The sequence below is a fragment of the Arachis ipaensis genome, chromosome B10 (assembly GCF_059453495.1).
Source record: "Arachis ipaensis isolate K30076 ecotype BB chromosome B10, ASM5945349v1, whole genome shotgun sequence".
Taxonomy (NCBI): Eukaryota; Viridiplantae; Streptophyta; class Magnoliopsida; order Fabales; family Fabaceae; genus Arachis; species Arachis ipaensis.
In genome coordinates, this window is record NC_142435.1 from 104,628,320 (window position 1) to 104,649,576 (window position 21,257).

General features: G+C 35.4%; 1 protein-coding gene across 1 annotated transcript; it reads right to left on the reverse strand.

The window, feature by feature from the left end:
• Nucleotides 1–11,410: 11,410 nt before the first annotated feature.
• Nucleotides 11,411–13,951, reverse strand: LOC107621734 (heavy metal-associated isoprenylated plant protein 9). Its single transcript, XM_016323747.3, has 5 exons — nucleotides 13,738–13,951; nucleotides 13,250–13,412; nucleotides 12,962–13,134; nucleotides 12,746–12,836; nucleotides 11,411–12,046 (listed from the first exon to the last, which is right to left on the reverse strand). Exons 1-5 carry the CDS (start codon nucleotides 13,756–13,758, stop codon nucleotides 11,562–11,564), a joined length of 933 nt encoding a protein of 310 aa, XP_016179233.1. The 5' UTR covers nucleotides 13,759–13,951; the 3' UTR covers nucleotides 11,411–11,561.
• Between the last annotated feature and the right edge of the window lie 7,306 nt (nucleotides 13,952–21,257).

The following is a 21,257-nucleotide window of genomic DNA, read 5'->3' on the forward strand; positions in this document are numbered from 1 at the left end:
TGATTTTTCTACACTCTTTGATAAACTCAAATGGACTCCTCTGTTTAAGATTCGTAAGCCGGTCTACCCAAATCTGGTTCACGAGTTTTATGCGAACATGATGTACATTGATGGAGCCATACATTCTTATGTAAAAAAGGTGCATCTGACCTTGAACAGAGAGACTATTAGTGTTGCCTTATGGTATGAATATGAAGATGCAAGAGCATATATGTCCGGCAAATGGGACTCCCAGGTGGGGATTTCTCTTCAGACTGCTTTGTCTCGGGTTTGTGAGAATTTTTCGGCTCTTGATGGAACTAATCTAACATACAAGGCTCTCGGCCCTGTGAGAGCGCTACTTCACCGCATCATCAACCACATTTTGATGCCTTAGAGCGGTTCCTATCAAAGAGTAACAGTCTGTGATACTTTAGTTTTATTTGCCATTCTTAATTCTGCATCTATCTCTTTTGCTTATCTCATGGTGCGACACATGTGGGATTGTGTTCGCAGCGACAAGAAGGCTAATTTACCTTATGGCATTTTTCTGACATGCATTTTTGAATATTTTCATGTTGATCTAATCAATGAGCCTGTAGAAAACAGGGTTTCTACTTTAAAGGGAGGCGGGATTCCTGAGTCAATGAAAGGGAAAAAAGGAAAAAGCTTAATGGAATCTGATAGTGAAAGTGAATATCATCCCCCTAAATCCTTCAAAATATCTGAATCTGTCAAAGATGTGTTGAATGAGTTCTCTCATATGTTCAATCTGATGATCAAATCTTCCAAGGAGGCCAGGAAACAAGCTTATGAGAACGAAAAAGCCTGGACCAAATACAATGAAAGAATTAATTTGCTGTTCAAAAGCCTGGAAAAAGACATGGCTGATTCGGATGAAGAAGATGATTCCCTTGGCTCAGATATCAATCTTTCTGATGCTTGATGTGCTCTTTGCTACTCACACCTTTGAACTCTATTCTTTTAATTGTTCTTTTGTTTTAGTGTCTTGTGAACTGATGGATAACTGTACTCAGCTACTTTAAACTCATGTGTTTTGTTAATCAAATATTCTGTCTATTCATCATGCTGGTTTTCTAACTATCTTGCAGGTTCCCCTCTTGATGACAAAAGGGGGAGGAAAGTAGAAAAAGGGACTGATCTAATAATACTTTGATTTCAGTTTTCTGATGATTATTGTCTGCCAATTTTTTTTATCTGATATGTTGGATGAGCTTTATGCTGCTAGATATTTTTGCTTGATTGAATTATTTGGCAGGAAATTTTTAACAGAAATTATTTGTTTTAAACATGTTATAAAGTATGATGAGTCTTGGTTATTTGCTACAATGTACTCTGAAAGTACTCAGGCATATTTTATTTTTTGTGAGCAGAAAGTTATCTAAAAGATAACAAATTAAGTTTTGATTATCATTATACTTCTGCTAAAAAAATCAAGTTGTTCAACATTTTCTCAATATTCCATATGTTGAATACATTAAATTTTATTTTGGAATTATATTAAGCTTGTTTTAAGCATGTTACAGGTAATGCTTCCACTCGAAAAATTGCACATATTAAGGGAGAGCTATGTGACAAATGAAAAGGGGGATGATTCAAAATCTCCAAGGGAGTTCTCTTAATCCTTAACCTTTTTCATTTTATTTTTAATAATGTTAGTCATCAAGGAGAAGATTGTTGAGTTTGGAAAATTTCAAAATTATGATGATTAAACATTGTTAAAAATATTAATTAGAAATTATTCATTTGATCTTAGCTTCAAAATTATTTGTTTAATAATTTCTATTGTGTGCAGATTTTTTATTATTGGGCATAAGCAACTTAAAGCCCAAATATGTTAAGGAAATATTCATCCTTGCACAAAAATTCTATATGATATGTGGCTGAAATATTTAATTGGTTAGCAAGATAATTGGGCCAGGAAATTATTAAGCAAGCCCAAAAGCAATGCTTCTATTTGACCCAACAATTGGTTGGTCCGAATTTGAAAGAAAAAAGAATGGAGTGGAGCATGTTTGATTCGGTTACCCACTTCCCTCTTTGATGGAATCCAAATTTATTTAACTTGGTTTAATTGCATTGGTAACAGGAAAGAGAAAGTTCAAGATTGATTTGATGGCAATTAAGAGTTCACACGTTACTATGCATAGGGGAATGAAAAAGTGGAAATTTAACTCATTTTAATTTCTTTCTTTACTTCCATTGAAAGCTTTTCTCTCTTCTCTCTCTTCCCTCTCTTCTCTCTCTATCTTTCGGTCACTTTATTTGTCAGGGAAGAAAATTGTAGAAACAAGTTATCAAAAGAAGAAATAGAAGCTATGAACAAGCAAGCGGCCAAGGTGATGATGGCCCTTGCAAAAAGAAGATCTACAGTATGGCGTGGCTAGGATATTTTTCACTTAAGGCAAGATGTGGTGAAGAAGCTTCAAGATCTCCATGCCTAAAGTAAAAGCAATCCAATTCGGTCAGAGAAGAAGATCTCTGAGGTGAAGCTCGTTTCCACTTTTGTTCATCCATCACAGAAGGTAGCTACTGTAGCTATATGGAGGAAGAAGCAAAAATGGAACAGATGGAGCTGTCAATGATCAAGAGTTCATCAAGGGTTAGAAATCCTTCTTGGGGACCAAGTCAAGATGGAAGGCTCAGATTGATGAAGTTTGATGAGAAGGGATGAGAGAGAGGTAATTGCATGTTGATTTTGCTTTCGGTTCCCTCTCTCTTCTCTCTATCCAAACCGGTTTTGATGATTGAAGAAGAAGAAAGTGGCTTGGTTCAACCGGTTTCAACTTTGGAAGCTTCCCCCTCTATAATAAGGGTGAATAACCAAGGCTTGAAACAAGGAGAGTAAGCACAGAATTCTCATAGCTATCCAAGCTAACATAAGTTCTTCTCCTTCAATGTGTTATATTTTGTTTTATTTTCTTTAGTTTTGTCTGTTTGAGTCTCATGGTGAAAAAGACAAACAGAGTGAGGTTTGTAAGAAAAAACCAGTGAGAGGAAAAAGGCAGAGTGTACAAAATTAAAGAAAAAGTCATAGGTGTCCTAGAGGTCCTTTGTACATCTATGTGTTGTGTATCATGATTCTGTGGGAATCCCCTTACAAGTTGGGTTAGCACTTAGCAGTTGAAAGCTTGGTAGCTGACCAAGTCAAGTTCAGTGTTGGGAATAGATTCTGGACTTGTCCCAAATAGGAAGGGTAGTTCCTAGGGAGAATTGGTATTTGTAATCAGATGATTATAGTGAAATTCCGTCACTGTTGTCATGGAGACTAGATGTAGGCTGCATTGCACCTAGCAGCTGAACCAGGATACTTCTTGGTGTAATTCTCTCTTTCTCTTCTACTCCATTTTAGTTTCTGTTGATAAGGAGACAAAATTGAAAAATATCTCCTGACTGGGTATGAGACAAAAAGAAAATGTCTCGTGTATGGTTATGAGACAAAACGCAGAAAAATCTCCTAGAGCATTCTAAAAGGCAGCAAGTATTACTCAGCAGAAAAAAGGGTTAAGATTCAACCCCCTCTCCCTCCCCCCTTCTCTTAGCCACTGATTACTATCAAGATTGTTTGGACATTTTTCATCTTTTGCATGATTCTCCTGGTGGATGTAAATCCAAAGTTATTAATTTAACAAGATTCAGGAGCTGTTATCAAAATCCTAGTACGTGCAATTTCATTGGATATGTAGAAAAACAAATAATGCTACAGATTGAATGACTAGATATGAAGCTAGAAGTAATCTCAATCATGTTATTTAGTCTAATTCTTGTGAAGCTTTCCAACAAATTATTATGTCTGATTTAAGACAGGTGTTTTGCTTTGTTTTTCCTTTTGTTGTGTAGACACCAAAATGAAAACGGTGAGAAACTGAATTGTATTTGTAGTTGTATTTCTTGTGCAAATACTCAATATTTTGTGTAACGATCTAAAAGCTATTTGTTGAAAATAGATTTCCAAAATGCTAAGCTTCTAACAAGAGCTAGTCACACATTGACAATACCTCTCATCAAAATAAACAAAATTGCTCCTATATGAATGAATGATATCAATCAATTATTACTTATCATATCAAAATAAAATTCTGCAATAATGATTTGCTAACACAAAGAGCTACTATCCCAAAAAATAATAAGAAAAGAGAAGAGAACGAAAACAGAAAATTTTAAGCAATATGCTTCAACAACTGATATGCTATATTGGTATTTAGCAAAACTCCTCAAAAGTAAAGCAGAAAAGAAGATGATTCCGAAGTAGAGGTAGTTGTGGAAGCAAATCGAAGGATCCTAAGACCGCCACTAAAGCTCATGCTACGCTGCTGCCGTGGAAGGAGGCGATCCGTCACCCTTGTCAGCACAGCCGTATATTCTCCCAAAATCTCTGTCATACTCGCCACCATTATCATCCTTTGTTTCCCTCAGAGTCGAATATTCTTCAGGGTTTATATACGTAAGTGAAGTAGTTATTGCGTGTCGACTTCTGCTAAGAGACTTATGTCATGTGTGTGTATAAATATATACATCTACACACGAATAAATGACAGGAGGTTAGGCAAGGAGAAGGGATTTGAATTTTTGCTGGAAAGTATAGGTGGAGATTAGACACAAATAATTAGCAAATTTTTAGGGATGATATAAAATAATAACTATACCAAACAACGGATTTCCCAAGCTCCGTTTACTCAATTAATTCCGTGTAGAATTTGTGAATGGTAATCATGATCATCATGATGATAGTTGATTTAAATTTTTAAACAAGTCATCATTTTGTGAGCTAATCTTAGCTAGTAGTATTATTTGCACACAATTTAAGTATTATCTAAATATAAAAGTTGAGTATTAAATGTTAGAATAAGACAACAATAAAAGTTAAGAATGATAAAATAAGTATTGACAGTGTATGAAAATATGACCTACAAAAGTCTTTTTTTATATTGACAAAATAGTTGATATATGTTGAATACCATGGAGTGGATTTGAAGAATTAAAGATCAAGTTCGGTAGATCCTTGCCATGCGTTGACTTTTTTTGTTGTTGTTGTTTTGGGGGGGGGGGGGGGGTGGGGAGATTGAGGTTTTCATCCAAGTGCTTTTTGAAGTATGCCATGAGTTTGGCAGAACCGAGAGTTGCAAACTTTCAAATGGTGATTATTTATTAGTGCCTTAAAGTGTGCTAGCATTGCTTTTGGATCATTGATAATGAGTAACTGTTAAGTGCCACTAGCGGTAAGGGAATTACTAAAGTGCTAGGATTCATAATCATGATAGTAATAATTAGAAATGGGAGTAAAATGAATAGTAGTACTACTTAATCTAGAGGCCCATGAAGACATGGTACAATGCACTTTCCAACTTCAGGAACACACAACATTAGATTTAACCAAGAAAAAAAAAAAAAGCTATATGCAAAATGGAATAGAATTCAAAGACAGAATTTAATAATAGTTACTACTTAGTTATCTTCTCAGGCTTGCTAGCAACACCATATTGATTAGTTGCAAATTCCTCATACCGTGACCTTTTGCAGACCATAATCCACCTTTCCTCGTATATATTTATGACAAAAATATAATTTCAAAAAATTAATAAATATTAGTTGAAAAGAGATCTGGATTCTATTTTAAGTATTGACCAATGAATTGCTGCAGAATTTAAGTCTACACACTTGCTTAAACGAATAAATGAACTAATCATTTCACTCGACGAATTTAAATTAGTTAAAATAGTTAATTTTTTAGTTGAACTGAAAAATATTAGAGAGACAGACAATTTACATAGACTCTATTATGGATAATGCATCAAATTTATGTCCTGAAACATACAGACATATATTTGTCTCCCGATCCGAACGCATTCACAAGATTTGTCTCCAATCAAGTTTGGGAGATGGATCATGCATTCATATGTAGCTCTGAATGCATGAGATACTGATTTAACAAATTCTTTTAATAAGTATTCCTTAAAAATAGTGTTTAGCATTTCATGAAACTAAGTTTAGGCTTTGGAAGATAGTGTTATTGTGCTTTGAATGGGGTCAATATGGGTGGTGCGTGGGCGGTGGCATATATGATGGGTGCAAAACTGTGTCAGCAACTCTGTTGTTTAACCAAAAGAGAATTCTCAATATATTTTGATGTTTCCCTTTTTTCATTGGGAATCGAATAGTTTTGGAGTTAGGGTCCCATGCGCATAGTTGTCAAAATCAAACTGCTGATTGAATTTGTTAGATTACTAGTTTATTGATATATTAGTTTAACTAATAAATTACTAATTGAACTGGTAGAAACGATTTTACGTAAATAAAAAATAAAAAATAGTCAAAAATCTAAAATTAAAATTTAAACTATATATCTTTACTAATATTTTAAAAATAATTAAGTTTTAATAAATTATAATCAACAAGTTATAATCCGATTATTATTAAATAAGTATATAAAACTCTAATATTTTTTCATAATAAAAATATTTAATTTATTTTTATATTAAAGTATTTTTATATTTATTATATGTTATATACTATATGTATTTATTAAAAAATAATATTAATCAATAACATATAATCATATCATAAAAAAGTAATTATATTGTAATTAATAAAAATATTTGATATTTTTTATTAATACTGTTTAATAATATTTTTATTAATAATTATGAATTATAAAAAATATAATTAATTTAAATATGAGTGAATATAAAATTAAAATAATATCTAAAAAGTTATTGTGCAATTTTATTATATAATTAATAATTAGCATATAAAATATCAAAAAATAACATAGTTTAGTGATAAGGGAATTATACAGTAACAAAGAGGATCTATGTTCAAACCACATTTACATTAATTTTAGAATTTTTTCTCAAACAGTTCAGTTGGACCGATTTTTATCGGTTTTGATCGATTTATACCAATTTTTATCCTTACACGGTCTAAAAATTGAATCGGACCGATTAAAAATTCGATTTATCAATTTTTCGATCGAACTAATCGATTTGATTCGATTTTTATAACTATGTCCATGTGAGTTGTTCTTTTATTCTTTTTTATATTATTATTATTCAAAGAATTAATTTGAACTTAACTGAGACTAAGTTTGGAACTTGGCCAGTTAATTATAATAAACAAGATTCATAACCTTAATTAGCTTCGTAGTAGGTGACAATTGTGAAAGGATAATTATATGATCTAATCATCGATTGCATACATCATGTTTCTCAGTGTTTCCCTTTTCTTTTAAAACCCGGAAACAAACAATAAACCAAAGTTAAAAAATGTGAAAAGAAAAAAATCACAGACATAAAATGTGTTAGTACCAAATCAGAACAAATGTAACGTTCTGAATGTTGGGTTTGGGCTCCCTTTCTATATAGAGAAAGGCCCAAATGTTAGTATGCAATATCATATATAACATTTTCACTGTTAGACTACTGCTACGCTTCTAATTGTGCCACTCTAATAGATTGGATATTACGACGACTCTAAATATATTTAATACTAAAATAAGAGCCTGTTTAAAACTTAAAACGTGAAATCTTTTAATACAAACTTTTTGGGTTGAAAAACATAAATACGTACATACAGACCAAATACAATTCTTAAAATTATATACATACTTTTTTACGTGAAGACGACATTCTTTTATGGTGACATAGATAAAGAAATTTATATTGAGTAATAAGAGGGTTTCGAGGTTAAAAAAAAGAAACATCTTATATGCAAGTTAAAGAAGAGTTTTATAGGGGCTAAAGTAAGAGCTAGGCCTGTGGTACACGAAGTTTGATTCCTTCATGAAAGGTCATGAGTATAGTAAGACTTCTTCTTAACATTGTATGTATGTCAAGAAATTCTCTGATGGTGACTTTATAATTCTCATGTTTTATGTTGATAACATATTGATTGTTGGTCATGACACCAACAAGATTGAAAGTCTTAAGATAGACTTGAACAAATCCTTTTCTATGAAGCATTTGGATCCTGCAAAGAAAATTCTTAGCATGAGTATTACTCGTGACAAGAAAAATGAGAATCGCAGCAGAAGTACATTGAGAAAGTTTTAGAGAGGTTTAGCATGAGTAATTCCAAACCTGTTAGTATTCCACTTGCTAGTCATTTCTAATAATGTCCTACAAGTGAGAAAGAAAAAGAAAAAATGAAGAAAATTCCATATGCATTTGCGGTTGGCAGTTTTATGTATGCTATCGTTTGCACTAGGTCAGATATTGCTCATGCTATTGGAGTTGTTAGTAGGTTTCTCTCTAATCCTGGCAAAGAACACTAACAAGTAGTGAAGTCGATTCTCAAATACCTTAATGGTACTTCCAGAATTTGTTTATGCTTTGGGAGTGGTCAACCTGTGTTGGATGATTACATAGATGCAGATATGGCTAGGGATCTTGATTCAAGAAATCTACTTCTAGTTATATGATGACTTTTGTAGGCGGAGCTGTGTCACGAAAATTCTGATTTCAGAAATGTGTTGCTTTATCTACTACAAAGGTAGAATACATTGTTGTTGTTGAAGTTTCTAAGGAAATCTTATGGATGAAGAAATTTCTACAAGAGTTGGGCATCAATCAAGAAAAGTTTGTGTTATTTTGTGACAGTCAAACTACTATCTATCTCAGCAAGAATTCGACGTTTCATTCTAGATCGAAGTATATAGAGGTGAAGTATCATTGGATATGTCAAATGTTTGAGATGAAGTCATATGTACTTGAGAAGATCCACACTGCTGATAATGATTCAAATATGATGACTAAGAGTTTACCTGCAGTGAAGTTTGATTCTTGAAAAGAGAAGGCGGACTTAGAGAGAGAGAGAGAGAGAGAGAGAGAGAGAGAGAGAGAGAGAGAGAGAGAGAGCATCCAATCAAAGAAAAAGGAATACACAGAGGAGAGAAAAGAGCTTTCACAACGAGGAGAAAAAGAAATTGGGAAAAATGGACAATGCATTTTGAACTCATTGAATTGGTAAACTTGTTCCAATCTTAGGAAATTTTAATATGTTATTCCTAATTTAGAGATTAACGTTAGGATATAATTTGCTAGTTATATTGCTTTCTCTCTTTTTTTATTTGAGATACTCACTTTATGGAAGGTTTATGTTAATTTTCAACGTTGTCAAACTCGCGAGTCTAAGTAAACTCGTGGAGCATACATAATAAAATTAAAATAATAGCATACATTATAACAAATACTTTAAAATACACATTCAAATCCTCTATAATTATTCTTATACAAATACAACATAGAACATATAAAATTAAAAGTTCTAAATCTGTAATACTAAATCTTTAATTGAACATTGAACAATATCAAATAATCAAATTAACTCTAATAAAAATAATTAATTACAAATCAGTCATGAATGGATGAACCATCTGGCCATCTAAAATAAACGATAAGCAATAGGCTAAAATTAAAAGCTATAGAATTTAAAAAGCAAAAAAAAAAAAAAAAAAACTAAATCAAGAAGCAAAGGCTCAAAGAAAGAGAAAAAGGCATACAAAAAATATAAAGGATATAGAAGAAAAGAAGGGACAAAGTTCCAGCAATAGCATATCGTAGACAAGGGTGCAGCAGGCAGCGATGGTGAGGGTGCAGCAGCAGCACGAAACGACGGCGACAAATAGTCATAGATTTCACGACGGTGCAAACTAGAGCAAAGATAGAACTGTAGGAGAAGTAGTCGAACTCGTGAACGGTGATAGCACGATGGAGTTGCGGATAGTGGAGATGTGAAGAAATACAAAGCAGAGGGCAACATAGGTAAATTTCACAAAGATAATGGCGCAAATCAGAGCAGAGGTAGCAGACATAGGTGAACAACGGCAGCTCGACGGGGAACGGCAACTGCGGCAGAACATGGAGAAAGTGAGACTTGAGAGAAACAATGCAAATGAGTGAGTTGTGAGTGAGTTTTCTTTCATTCTTTGGAAGTGTTATTGTAACCCTAATAAAAAAAGTATTTTTCTGGTTTCAAAATGACGCTTTTTTAAGCAAAAATGAAGAAAAACACAAACTCGCTAACTCGGTCCTAAACTCACGAGTTTGTCCGAGTTTGACCGAGTCTAACCGAGTCAACTCGATTTCATATCTAAACTCCTAAACTTGTACAAGTTTACGAGTTAACTCGAGAGTTTGACAACAATGGTTGATTCCATCAGTTTTGATAATGTATTATGTTGATTTTTAAAATTCTATAGTAATACTAGGAAGGCTGATTGTGTACCCATTATTTTAATAGTGAAAAATTTTACTAGACTAGGTCCTATAGGTTTTTTTTGTCCCTTTTTTGAGAGTTTTTCACGATAAAAATTATGGTGTTTGATTGTTTAATTTCTGTCATATTTGCTTGGAGTATTTTTAGTGTTACCTAATTAATTGCACAAGTTGTAAAAAAATTATTTTGATACTTTTATGAGATAAATTCTTGTCTGAGTTTTAGACTTTTTCAACAGCTATACGTACACTAAAAATTAACCATCCGCATAAAATATATATTAAAACACAATATATTGATAAATGAAATAATACCTATATTTATACAAAAATACAAAGTGGTCGATTTGATAGCTGATTCTGGGCGTGAATAACAATTTTTTGTTATATTTTATAGTAAGTGCGTGTCTCATAGCTCTCAAATTACATCTTTATTCAATTCCTTTTCTTTTCTTGCTTTGGACGCATCCAAAAAGTTCTATGACTGTGGGGATCTGAATAATTTCTAATTTTGATTGTTTTTCTCGACTTAGGTAGCTTTTACCATACAGTGTCTTCCATTTTCCAGAATCCAATGCAAGGAAGGCAATTAGCCAATTAATGACAAGTGTAACCAAATGATGTATTTCGATGACAGAGACAAATTAGAGACAATTCACATGGCGTGGTTTAATTTAACCATGGCCAAAACCTCTACCGCGTTAGAATATGGGTCACATTTGATTAGATGCGTAGATTTGCTTCTTCTTAGACTACACCATTTAGAGATTATTCAAACCTTATATTCAGTGGGTCGGTCCTCTATCTACTATGTGAAGCCACGTTCATTTTCGTGAAGGAATATATGTTACTATTCTTTTTCCGTTTACGGAGAAATTCATTAAACAAATAGAGCGAAAATGGATGTTCAAACTCTATTATCCCATTCCTCTGTTATGGTAGGTTCACGTTTTTTTTTGTGTTGTCTCTTAATAGAATATATATAATTATATGAACAGAAGTGGGACATGCAACTTATAGAATTTTGTATGCTTATCTGTGACATCCTTCCCATTTTTGCATAGTCATGATCATTAATCAATTATCTATACAAGTGATTAGGAAATACATTAATCAATCAAGCTGAAAAGAACTAAGAAGCATTTGTACAATATTATTATATGTAATTAGTAATAATAAATATATTGTACAGCATAAAAAAGAGAACGATATATTATTCCATTTGACACCTTCCATCAACCAACTCAACACTAAAATTCCTCATACAAATGGGTGGTACTTAGTACTTACAAAAATGAGTTTGAAGTTTTAACCAATTATACTATGTGTGTATATATATTGCTCTCTTGTTTATGAAATGCAGCATGCATTTGGGTTCTCATCACTGAAGAGTTGAGGGGGTGGAATCCGTTCAATGACATAAAATGGCTGATAATAGTGCATCATCTTCTTCATACCTTCTTCCTCGTCAACGTCAATAATCTCATCTCCTTTCTTGGATTCTTCTTCTTCTTCTTGCACTTCATTACCACCACCACCCCCCTTTTCTGCTTCTTTATTATCACTATTATTATTCTTGTCTTCACAACCATTCTCTTCTTTCTTGGCTTCCTCTGCTGCTGGCTTCTCTTCTTCAAGTTTAGCCTCTTCTTCTGCGGGTTTTTCGGCTTCTTTACTTTCTTCTTTCTTCTTCTCTGGTTCAAGTTCTGGCTGGGGAACTATCTTGGCTTGCTTCTTGGTGCATCTATAGACATAATCCACTAGCTTGTTCGCGTCCATTGTCCCAGTCACTGTAATCTTCCCAGTGCTAAATTCTGTCACTGCCTTTTGAACTCCTATTTAGACAAACACAGTTATTCAATAATGACAAGTACATGTTTATAACCATAATCAATATTCATTCACAAGACAAGAGAATGATTTCACCCACTTATTTAATGAGTACTGAATAAGATATGCAACAACGATTATTGTATATCACATATAATGCATGATTATTAATTTGTTAGGCCACATATTACAGATAACATTGTTCATGAAAAGAAGGGTACAAAATTGAAATTTGTTAGGTAGATCATGGATCCCATGAATAGTTTATTATATTCCATCTGAGTGACTTAGATGCAGATAAAGTCTTGTCACCGCTATGGCATAGAAATTCTAGTGAAGCAACAAGGTTAGATCACTTATGAATGGATAGGTAGTGATGTAAATTTCATCCTTTATCTTTTTGGGAATGGCCAGACATTGAAACATGGGTACTAAATAATTGCTGACTCGGTACTCTGGCCTAAAAGCAGTGTATGAAAGAATTGACAATCAAAAATCCAAAATTGATGATTCATATTCTCGCCTTTAAGTGGCTCCACCAATAGCGGAACTACATTGGCTCCACCAAATTTTAATCACTAACAAACAAGTATCAATTTCTTTTCCTTCCTATGTATCTGTCCTTTCTCAGTTACAACTTACAAGTACTACAAACAAGATATCCCACGCATTGAAATGAAGAGGCACACACATAAGTGGTATACCTTTCATTTTGAGTATCTTTTTCTTGAGCTGCTCAGCACAGGCCTCACAGTGCATGTTCACATTAAGTTCCACAGAAACTGGAGCACTAACCTGAAACGGCAACCAGTTACAAATTATTAATTTATTGACATAAAAGTTTGGTATATCCTCGAAGCAATGTATCAAATTTTTATGACAGATAAAGAGAATAGACGGACTAACAAATAACAATTTACCTGAGAAGTAACAACTTCTGGTGCTGCCTCTCCTTCTGCTAGAGGAAATGGAGATATAACATTGGCTCTTCTCTTTGCTTTCTTAGTAATTATGTTGCAAATTGCTTGAGGCTCCACTATTCCCTTTATGGTCACTTCATTTTTAGCCATATCAATCACCACTCCCTCAACACCTATTAGAAGATAAACACATGAAAACCATGAGGAGTGGACAAGCATATGCATGGTATGTATGTATCTGGAATCAAATGCAAAGAGAAAGAGTGACAGAAAGATGAGCTAACTAACCTTTCATTTTCATAACATATCTCTCAATCTTCTTGACACATCCTATACAATGCAAGTCCACAAACAATACACATGGAGATGGTGGTTTCGCCTCTTGCTTCTCTTCTTTCTTCTCCTCTGCTGGGTTTTCCTTTGGCTTAGACTCACCCTTAGGTGGTTGTTCCTACCCAAGGCCAAATAAAGAGAGAATAAAAACCAGTCAGTACTAGTCCAAAAATCTATTAAAAAGAAATACATTCTACATTTATACCAAAAATCAGCTACTAAATTAACTATCATATAAAATAAATGTTGAAATACAAAAACATTTAGAAATAAATACATATTGATTAATTTGATGGCTAAAACGACAAATAAGCAGTATATATAAACGTAATTGGCTTGATTTTTTATCCACCTAGAGAAGTATATATAAACAAAAAGCACAATTCTTTTTTCAAGATTCAAACATAGCCTAAGAAACCAGAATGCCAAGAAAGAAGGCTAACCTGTTTTCCTTCCTCACTCATTTGCTTTATCAATGGGAAACGGGAAATGAAATTGCAGTAGTTCTGAGGGGCCTAAAAATAAAAGAGATGAAGAGGGCTAACAGCTACAAAGAAGAAGTTTTATATTACAAGGAAGGGGTAGGAGTATGTTAGATGGTATAAAGCTAAACTAAGTTATTGAAAGCACGTGTAGCTGCACAAAGAACAACTTGTAACGTAGAGAGAAGAGTGGTATTTATAGAAATAGAGAGGGAGGTTAATGTTAATGGCAAATCAATAAAGCTTTGAAAATGATAATACTTTTTGTTACCCACCGACTGGTAGATTTTTCATGACAAAGTTGTGAAGTGTCACTTTGTCAGACATGCATGGCATGTGTGTATGTGTGGCACCCCTTTAGGACAACCTGGAAAAACTTCGTTTTGTGTATTACCTTACTACTATCTAGATATAGATCTTTAGCATGAGTACTGGTGCACGAATTGTAAATCACATTTTTCACAACTCGTACTACTAATCAGCAAGTGCACTAGGTCGTTCAAGTAATACCTTACGTGAGTAAGGGTCGATCCCACGAAAATTGTTGGCTTGAAGCAAGCTATGGTTATCTTGTAATTCTTAGTCTGTATATCAATGATAATTCTTAATTTCAATAGTAAAAAGTAAAAGATCATTAAATAAATACTTGTTATGCAGTAATGGAGAACAGATTGAGGTTTTGGAGATGCTTCGTCTTCTGGATCTCTGCTTTCCTCCCATTTTCTTCTTCACACACGCAAGGCTTCTTCCATAACAAGCTGTATGTTGGTGGATCACCGTTGTCAATGGCTACCATCCGTCCTCTCAGTGAAAAGGGTCCATGTACATGGCTAATCATCTGTCGGTTCTTACTTGTGTTGGAATAAGATCCATTGATCCTTTTGCGTCTGTCACTACGCCCAATACTTGTGAGTTTGAAACTCGTCACAGTCATCCCTTCCCAGATCCTACTCAGAATACCACAGACAAGGTTTAGACATTCCGGATCTTAGGGATGCTGCCAATTGATTCTAGCTTTTACCACGAAGACTCTGGATTAAGGGATTTGAACGCTCTGTTGTCAGGAGAGGCAATCAAACTCCTGAAACAGGAGCCCAAGAGATATACACTCAAACTATTACAGATAGAACGTAAGTGATTGTCAGGCACACGTTCATAGGTTGAGAATGATGATGAGTGTCACGGATCATCACATTCTTCACGGTTAGGTACGAGTTAATATCTTAGAATAGAAACAAGCGTGTTGAATAGAAAATAGAAGTAATTACATTAATTTATCGAGACACAGCAGAGTTTCTCACCTCCAATCATGGAGTTTAGAGACTTATGCTGTAGAGATACAATGTAAAACGTGAAAAATGTCATGAGATCCAAAATAAATCTCTAAAAGTAGTTTTTATACTATGCTAGTGACCTAGGTTTACAGAAATTAAGTAGACTAAGATAGATAGCGCAGAAATCCACTTTCGGGGCCCACTTGGTGTGTGCTTGGGCTGAGCATTGAAGCTTCCATGTGTAGAAGCTTTTTTTTGGAGTTAAACGCCAGGTTGTAGCCTGTTTCTGGCGTTTAACTCTGGTTTGCAACCTGTTTCTGGCGTTTAACGCCAGAATAAGGTAAAGACTTGGGCAAAGTATGGACTATTATATATTGCTGGAAATCCCTGGATGTCTACTTTCCAATGCAATTGAGAGCGCGCCAATTGGGCTTCTTCCAGAAAATCCATTTCGAGTGCAGGGAGGTCAGAATCCAATAGTATATGCAGTCCTTTTTCAGCCTCTGAATCATATTTTTGCTCAAGTCCCTCAATTTCAGCCAGAAAATACCTGAAATCATAGAAAAACACACAAACTCATAGTAAAGTCCAGAAATATGATTTTTGCATAAAAACTAACAAAAACATACTAAAAAGTAGTTAGATCCTACTAAAAACTATATGAAAATACCCCCAAAAAGCATATAAAATATCCGCTCATCACAACACCAGACTTAAACTGTTGCTTGTCCTCAAGCAACTAGATAAATAAAATAGGATAGAAAGAAAATCAAGAGGCAATAACATCTCAAAGTTTTATATGAAGCTCAAATTCTCATTAGATGAGCGGGGCTAGTAGCTTTTTGCTTTCGAATAGTTTTGGCACCTCCATTTATCCTTTGAAGTTCAGAATGATTGACATATATTAGAACTCAGAATTCAGATAGTGTTATTGATTCTCCTAGTTTAGTATGTTGATTCTTGAACACAGCTACTTTATGAGTCTTGGCCGTGGCCCTAAGCACTTTGTTTTCCAGTATTACCACCGGATACATAAATGCCACAGATACATAACTGGGTGAACCTTTTTAGATTGTGACTTAGCTTTGCTAAAATCCCCAATTAGAGGTGTCCAGGGTTCTTAAGCACACTCTTTTTGCTTTAGATCACGACTTTAACCGCTCAGTCTCAAGCTTTTCACTTGACACCTTCACGCCACAAGCACATGGTTAGGGACAGCTTGGTTTAGCCGCTTAGGCCATGATTTTATTCCTTTGGACTCTCCTATCCATTAATGCTCAAAGCCTTGGATCCCCTTTGTTATTACCCTTGCCTTTTGGTTTAAAGGGTTACTGGCTTTTTTTTTTCACTGCTTTTTCTTGCTTCAAGAATCAATTTCATGATTTTTCAGATTATCAATAACATTTCTCTTTTTCATCATTCTTCAAGAGCCAACAATTTTAACATTCATAAACAACAAATTCAAAAGACCTATGCACTGTTCAAGTATTCATTCAGAAAATAAAAAGTATTGCCACCACATATAAATAGTTTGAATTTTTCTTATTAAAAACTCGAAAATAAAATTGCTTTCTTATTCTAAAAATCTGCTATTTTATTCATGTTTGATGATGATAAAAAAAAAGATAAATTATAACTTATTTGGGGAATAAGAATAAAAATAAAGATACTAATTACTACTACTCATATAACTTCTAAGGTAGATTTCTAATAGTAAAAATGATCACAGAGTTAAGACTAAGATTAGGACTCAACAACCTTTATTTTGGAAGATGGATGCTCCTTTAGTCTGTGGAGTGCTTGGCCCTTCAAGAGACAGCTTCTGGCGCTTCAGCTCTTGTAGCTCACACCCCTACTCCTCTTGTTCCTTCAACAGTTTACAAAGCATGCTATTTTGAACTTGCTGTTCTTCTTTCAGTTGATCCATAGCTTCTTGCAACTTGGTGACAGATGCTTCTAGGCGGGTCCAGTAGTCAATTTGAGGGATTTCTGGGAGGAACTCCTGTGCCCTCCTTTTCATGGAGTTATCCTGCACTTGTTGTCCCTCCATTAACTTTTTGGTGATTGGTTGCTCGACTGAGATATACTCATCCACTCCCATTTTTACCCCAGCATCTTTGCATAGTAGCGAGATTAAGTTTGGGTAAGCTAATTTGGCGTTAGTGGAGTTCTTGTTTGCAATTGTGTAGAGCTCACAAGAAATTAGATGATGAATCTCCACTTCGTTTCCCAGCATAATGCAGTGGATCATCACTGCTCTTTTGACAGTGACTTTAGAGCGGTTGCTGGTGGGCAGTATAGAACCCCCAATGAAGTCCAGCCAGCCCCTAGCAATTGGTTTGAGATCTCCTCTTTTGAGTTGATTTGGGACACCCTTTGCATTGGTTATCCACTTGGTTCCAGGGATGCATATGTCCTCTAGAACTTGGTCTAAGCGCTTATCAAATCTCACCATTCTCCTATTAAAGGATTCTGGATCATCTTGTAGTTGAGGCAGCTTGAAGACCTCTCTTATTTTGTCTTGGTGGAAGTACATAATCTTCCCTCTGACCAAGGTTCGAAAGGTATAGAAGGCGGCTCCAGTTAATCTCTGCTTATCTGTTTGCCACAGATTTGCGTAGAATTCCTGAACCATGTTTCTACCCACCTTTGTCTCAAGATTAGCCAGAATTTTCCAGCCTCTGTTTCGAATCTGCTCTTGGATCTCCGGATATTCGTCTTCTTTCAGATCGAATTTAACTTCTGGGATCACTGATCTTAGACCCATTATTTTGTAGTAATGGTCTGCATGTTCTTTGGTTAAGAACCTCTCTTGATTCCAAAGTGGTTTTGGAATATTCTCTTTCTTGCCTCTTGAAGTGGTTTGTTTTCCTTTAGGAGCCATGATCTTAGTGAATCTTAGCTCAGTGATCACGAAAAGCACACCAAACTTAGAGGGTTGCTTGTCCTCAAGCAAAAGAAAGGAAAGGAGAGGAATAGAAGGAGAGACAAATTCGAATTGTGGAGGAGAGGGGGTGGCTGAATGTGAATTTAAAGAGGAGGGGGTGGGTTTGAAAATTTTGAAAAATATATGCTAGAAGATATGATTTGTAAAACAATAATTATGATATGCAAAAGATGTGGTTTTAAAATTGAAAAGATAAGAGAGAGATTTGAAAAAGATAAATCTAATTTTTGAAAAGATAGTATGATGATTTGAAAAAGATTTGAAAAGAATTTGAAGAAGAATGAAGAAAGATATATTTTTTTTTTTTGAAATTGAAATTGAAAGATGATAATTTGTAACATGTTTATGCAAGAAATTATGGATGAAATCATGAAAATTTGAAAAAAATTGAGTTGGAAAACAAAACTTCCTCTCCTCCACCATCTTGGCGTTAAACTCCCAACTGCTGCTTGTTTTGGGCGTTTAACGCCCATCTGTAGCTTCTTTTGGGTATTTAACGCCCAGCTGTAGCTTCTGGCTGGCGTTAAACGCCAGAAATCTTTTGTCACTGGGCATTTTTCTGAACGCCCAGGATGCTGCAAGTTTGGCGTTAAACGCCCAGAATGGCACCCATTCTGGCGTTTAACGCCCCAAAAGGTATCTTTACTGGCGTTAAACGCCCAGTAGGAGCTTCTTGTGGGCGTTTAACGCCCAAATATACCTCTTACTAGCGTTTTCTTGCCAGTGAGCTCCTTTTCCCTGTTTTGTGCTCTGAATCCTTCTGTAGCTCTGTAAACTTATGCAATTGATACTTTACCTTGAAGATTATTTATATTAAACTTGTATAATTATTATTTAAATAACAAATAAGCTTTGCTAATGGCTGGGTTGCCTCCCAGCAAGCGCTTCTTTATTGTCTTTAGCTGGACCTTGCTGAGCTTTTAATCTAGCCTCAACTTTGAGCATTCTTGCTCGACATTGCCTTCAAGATAATGCTTGATTCTCTGTCCATTAACAATGAACTTCTTATTAGAGTCAATATCTTGAAACTCTACATACCCATATGGTGACACACTCGTAATCACATATGGTCCCTTCCACCGAGATTTCAATTTCCTTGGGAACAATCTGAGCCTAGAGTTGAACAGCAGAACTTTCTGTCCTGACTCAAAGACTCTGGGTGACAGTTTCTTGTCATGCCACCTTTTTGCTTTCTCCTTGTAAATTTTTGCATTTTCAAAAGCATTGAGTCTGAATTCCTTTAGCTCATTCAACTGGAGCAATCTTTTCTCTCCAGCTAACTTGGCATCAAGATTTAGGAATCTGGTTGCCCAGTAGGCCTTGTGTTCCAGTTCCACTAGCAAATGGCACGCTTTCCCATACACAAGATGGTATGGAGAGGTCCCTATGGGAGTCTTGAATGCTGTTCGGTATGCCCACAGAGCATCATCCAGACTTCTTGCCCAATCTTCTACGGGTAATTACAGTCCATTCCAGGATTTTTTTTAGTTCTCTATTAGAGACTTCAGCTTGCCCATTTGTCTGTGGATGATATGGAGTTGCTACTTTGTGGCTAATTCCATATCGAACCATAGCAGAGTAAAGCTGTTTATTGCAGAAGTGAGTGCCCCCATCACTGATTAATACTCTAGGGACACCGAACCTGCTGAAGATATGTTTCTGGAGGAACTTCAGCACTGTCTTAGTATAGTTAGTGGGTGTTGCAATTGCCTCTACCCATTTAGATACATAGTCTACTGCCACCAGAATATACGTGTTTGAGTATGATGGTGGGAAAGGCCCCATGAAGTCAATACCCCATACATCAAACAACTCAATCTCTAAGATCCCTTGTTGAGGCATGGCGTAACCATGAGGCAGATTACCATCTCTCTGGCAACTATCACAGTTACGTACGAACTCTCGGGAGTCTCTATAGAGAGTAGGCCAGTAGAAGCCACATTGGAGAACCTTGGTGGCTGTTCGCTCACCTCCGAAATGGCCTCCATATTGTGATCCATGGCAATGCCATAAGATCTTCTGTGCCTCTTCCTTGGGCACACACCTACGAATTATTCCGTCTGCACATCTCTTAAAGAGATATGGTTCATCCCACAAGTAGTACTTTGTATCAGTAATTAATTTTTTTGTTTGCTGCCTACTGTACTCTTTGGGTATGAATCTTACAGCTTTATAGTTTGTAATGTCTGCAAACTATGGTGTTTCCTGAATGGCAAACAATTGCTCATCCAGAAAGGTTTCAGAGATCTCAATAGAGGGGGGGGGGGATGCCCCTTCTACTGGTTCTATCCGGGACAGATGATCAGCCACTTGGTTCTCTGTCCTTTTTGTCTCTTACTTCTATATCAAACTTTTGCAGAAGCAACACCCATCTTATGAGCCTGGGTTTTGAATCCTGCTTTCTAAGTAGATATTTAAGAGCAGCATGGTCAGTGTACACAATCACTTTTGATCCTACTAACTATGATCTAAACTTGTCAATGGCATAAACCACTACAAGCAGCTCTTTTTCTGTGGTTGTGTAATTTTTCTGTGCATCATTTAAAACATGGCTAGCATAATAAATGACATGCAGAAGCTTGTTATGCCTCTGTCCTAGTACTGCACCAATGGCATGGTCACTGGTATCACACATTAGCTCGAATGGTAACGTCCAGTCTGGTGCAGAAATAACTGGTGCAATGACAAGCTTAGCTTTTAGAGTTTCAAACGCCTGCAGACATTCTGTGTCAAACACAAATGGCGTGTCAGCAGCTAGCAGATTGCTCAAAGGTTTTGCAATTTTTGAAAAATCCTTTATAAACCTCCTATAGAATCCTGCATGCCCCAGAAAGCTTCTGATTGCCTTAACATTGGCAGGTGGTGGTAATTTTTTAATTACTTCCACTTTAGCTTGATCCACCTCTATTCCCTTATTTGAAATTTTATGCCCAAGGACAATTCCTTCAATCACCATAAAGTGACATTTTTCCTAGTTTAAGACTACGTTGGTCTCTTGGCATCTTTTCAGAACAAGTGTTAAATGGTCAAGGCAGGAGCTGAATGAGTCTCCAAATACTGAAAAGTCATCCATGAAGACTTCCAAAAATTTCTCTACCATATCAGAGAAGATAGAGAGCATGCACCTCTGAAAGGTTGCAGGTGCATTGCACCGACTAAAACGCATCCTTCTGTAGGCAAACACTCCAGAAGGGCATGTGAATAATGTTTTCTCTTGGTCTTGATGATCTACTGCAATTTGGTTGTAACCTGAATAGCCA

Bases quoted from the DNA above. Each gene is read 5' to 3' on its own strand.
- LOC107621734 (XM_016323747.3), bottom strand. From the start codon at position 13,758: ATGAGTGAGGAAGGAAAACAG. The intron at 13,135-13,249 runs GTTAGTTAGCTC...ATCTTCTAATAG, and splicing joins ATATGTTATGAAAATGAAAG to GTGTTGAGGGAGTGGTGATT. The intron at 12,047-12,745 runs GTATACCACTTA...TTGTCTAAATAG, and splicing joins AAAGATACTCAAAATGAAAG to GAGTTCAAAAGGCAGTGACA.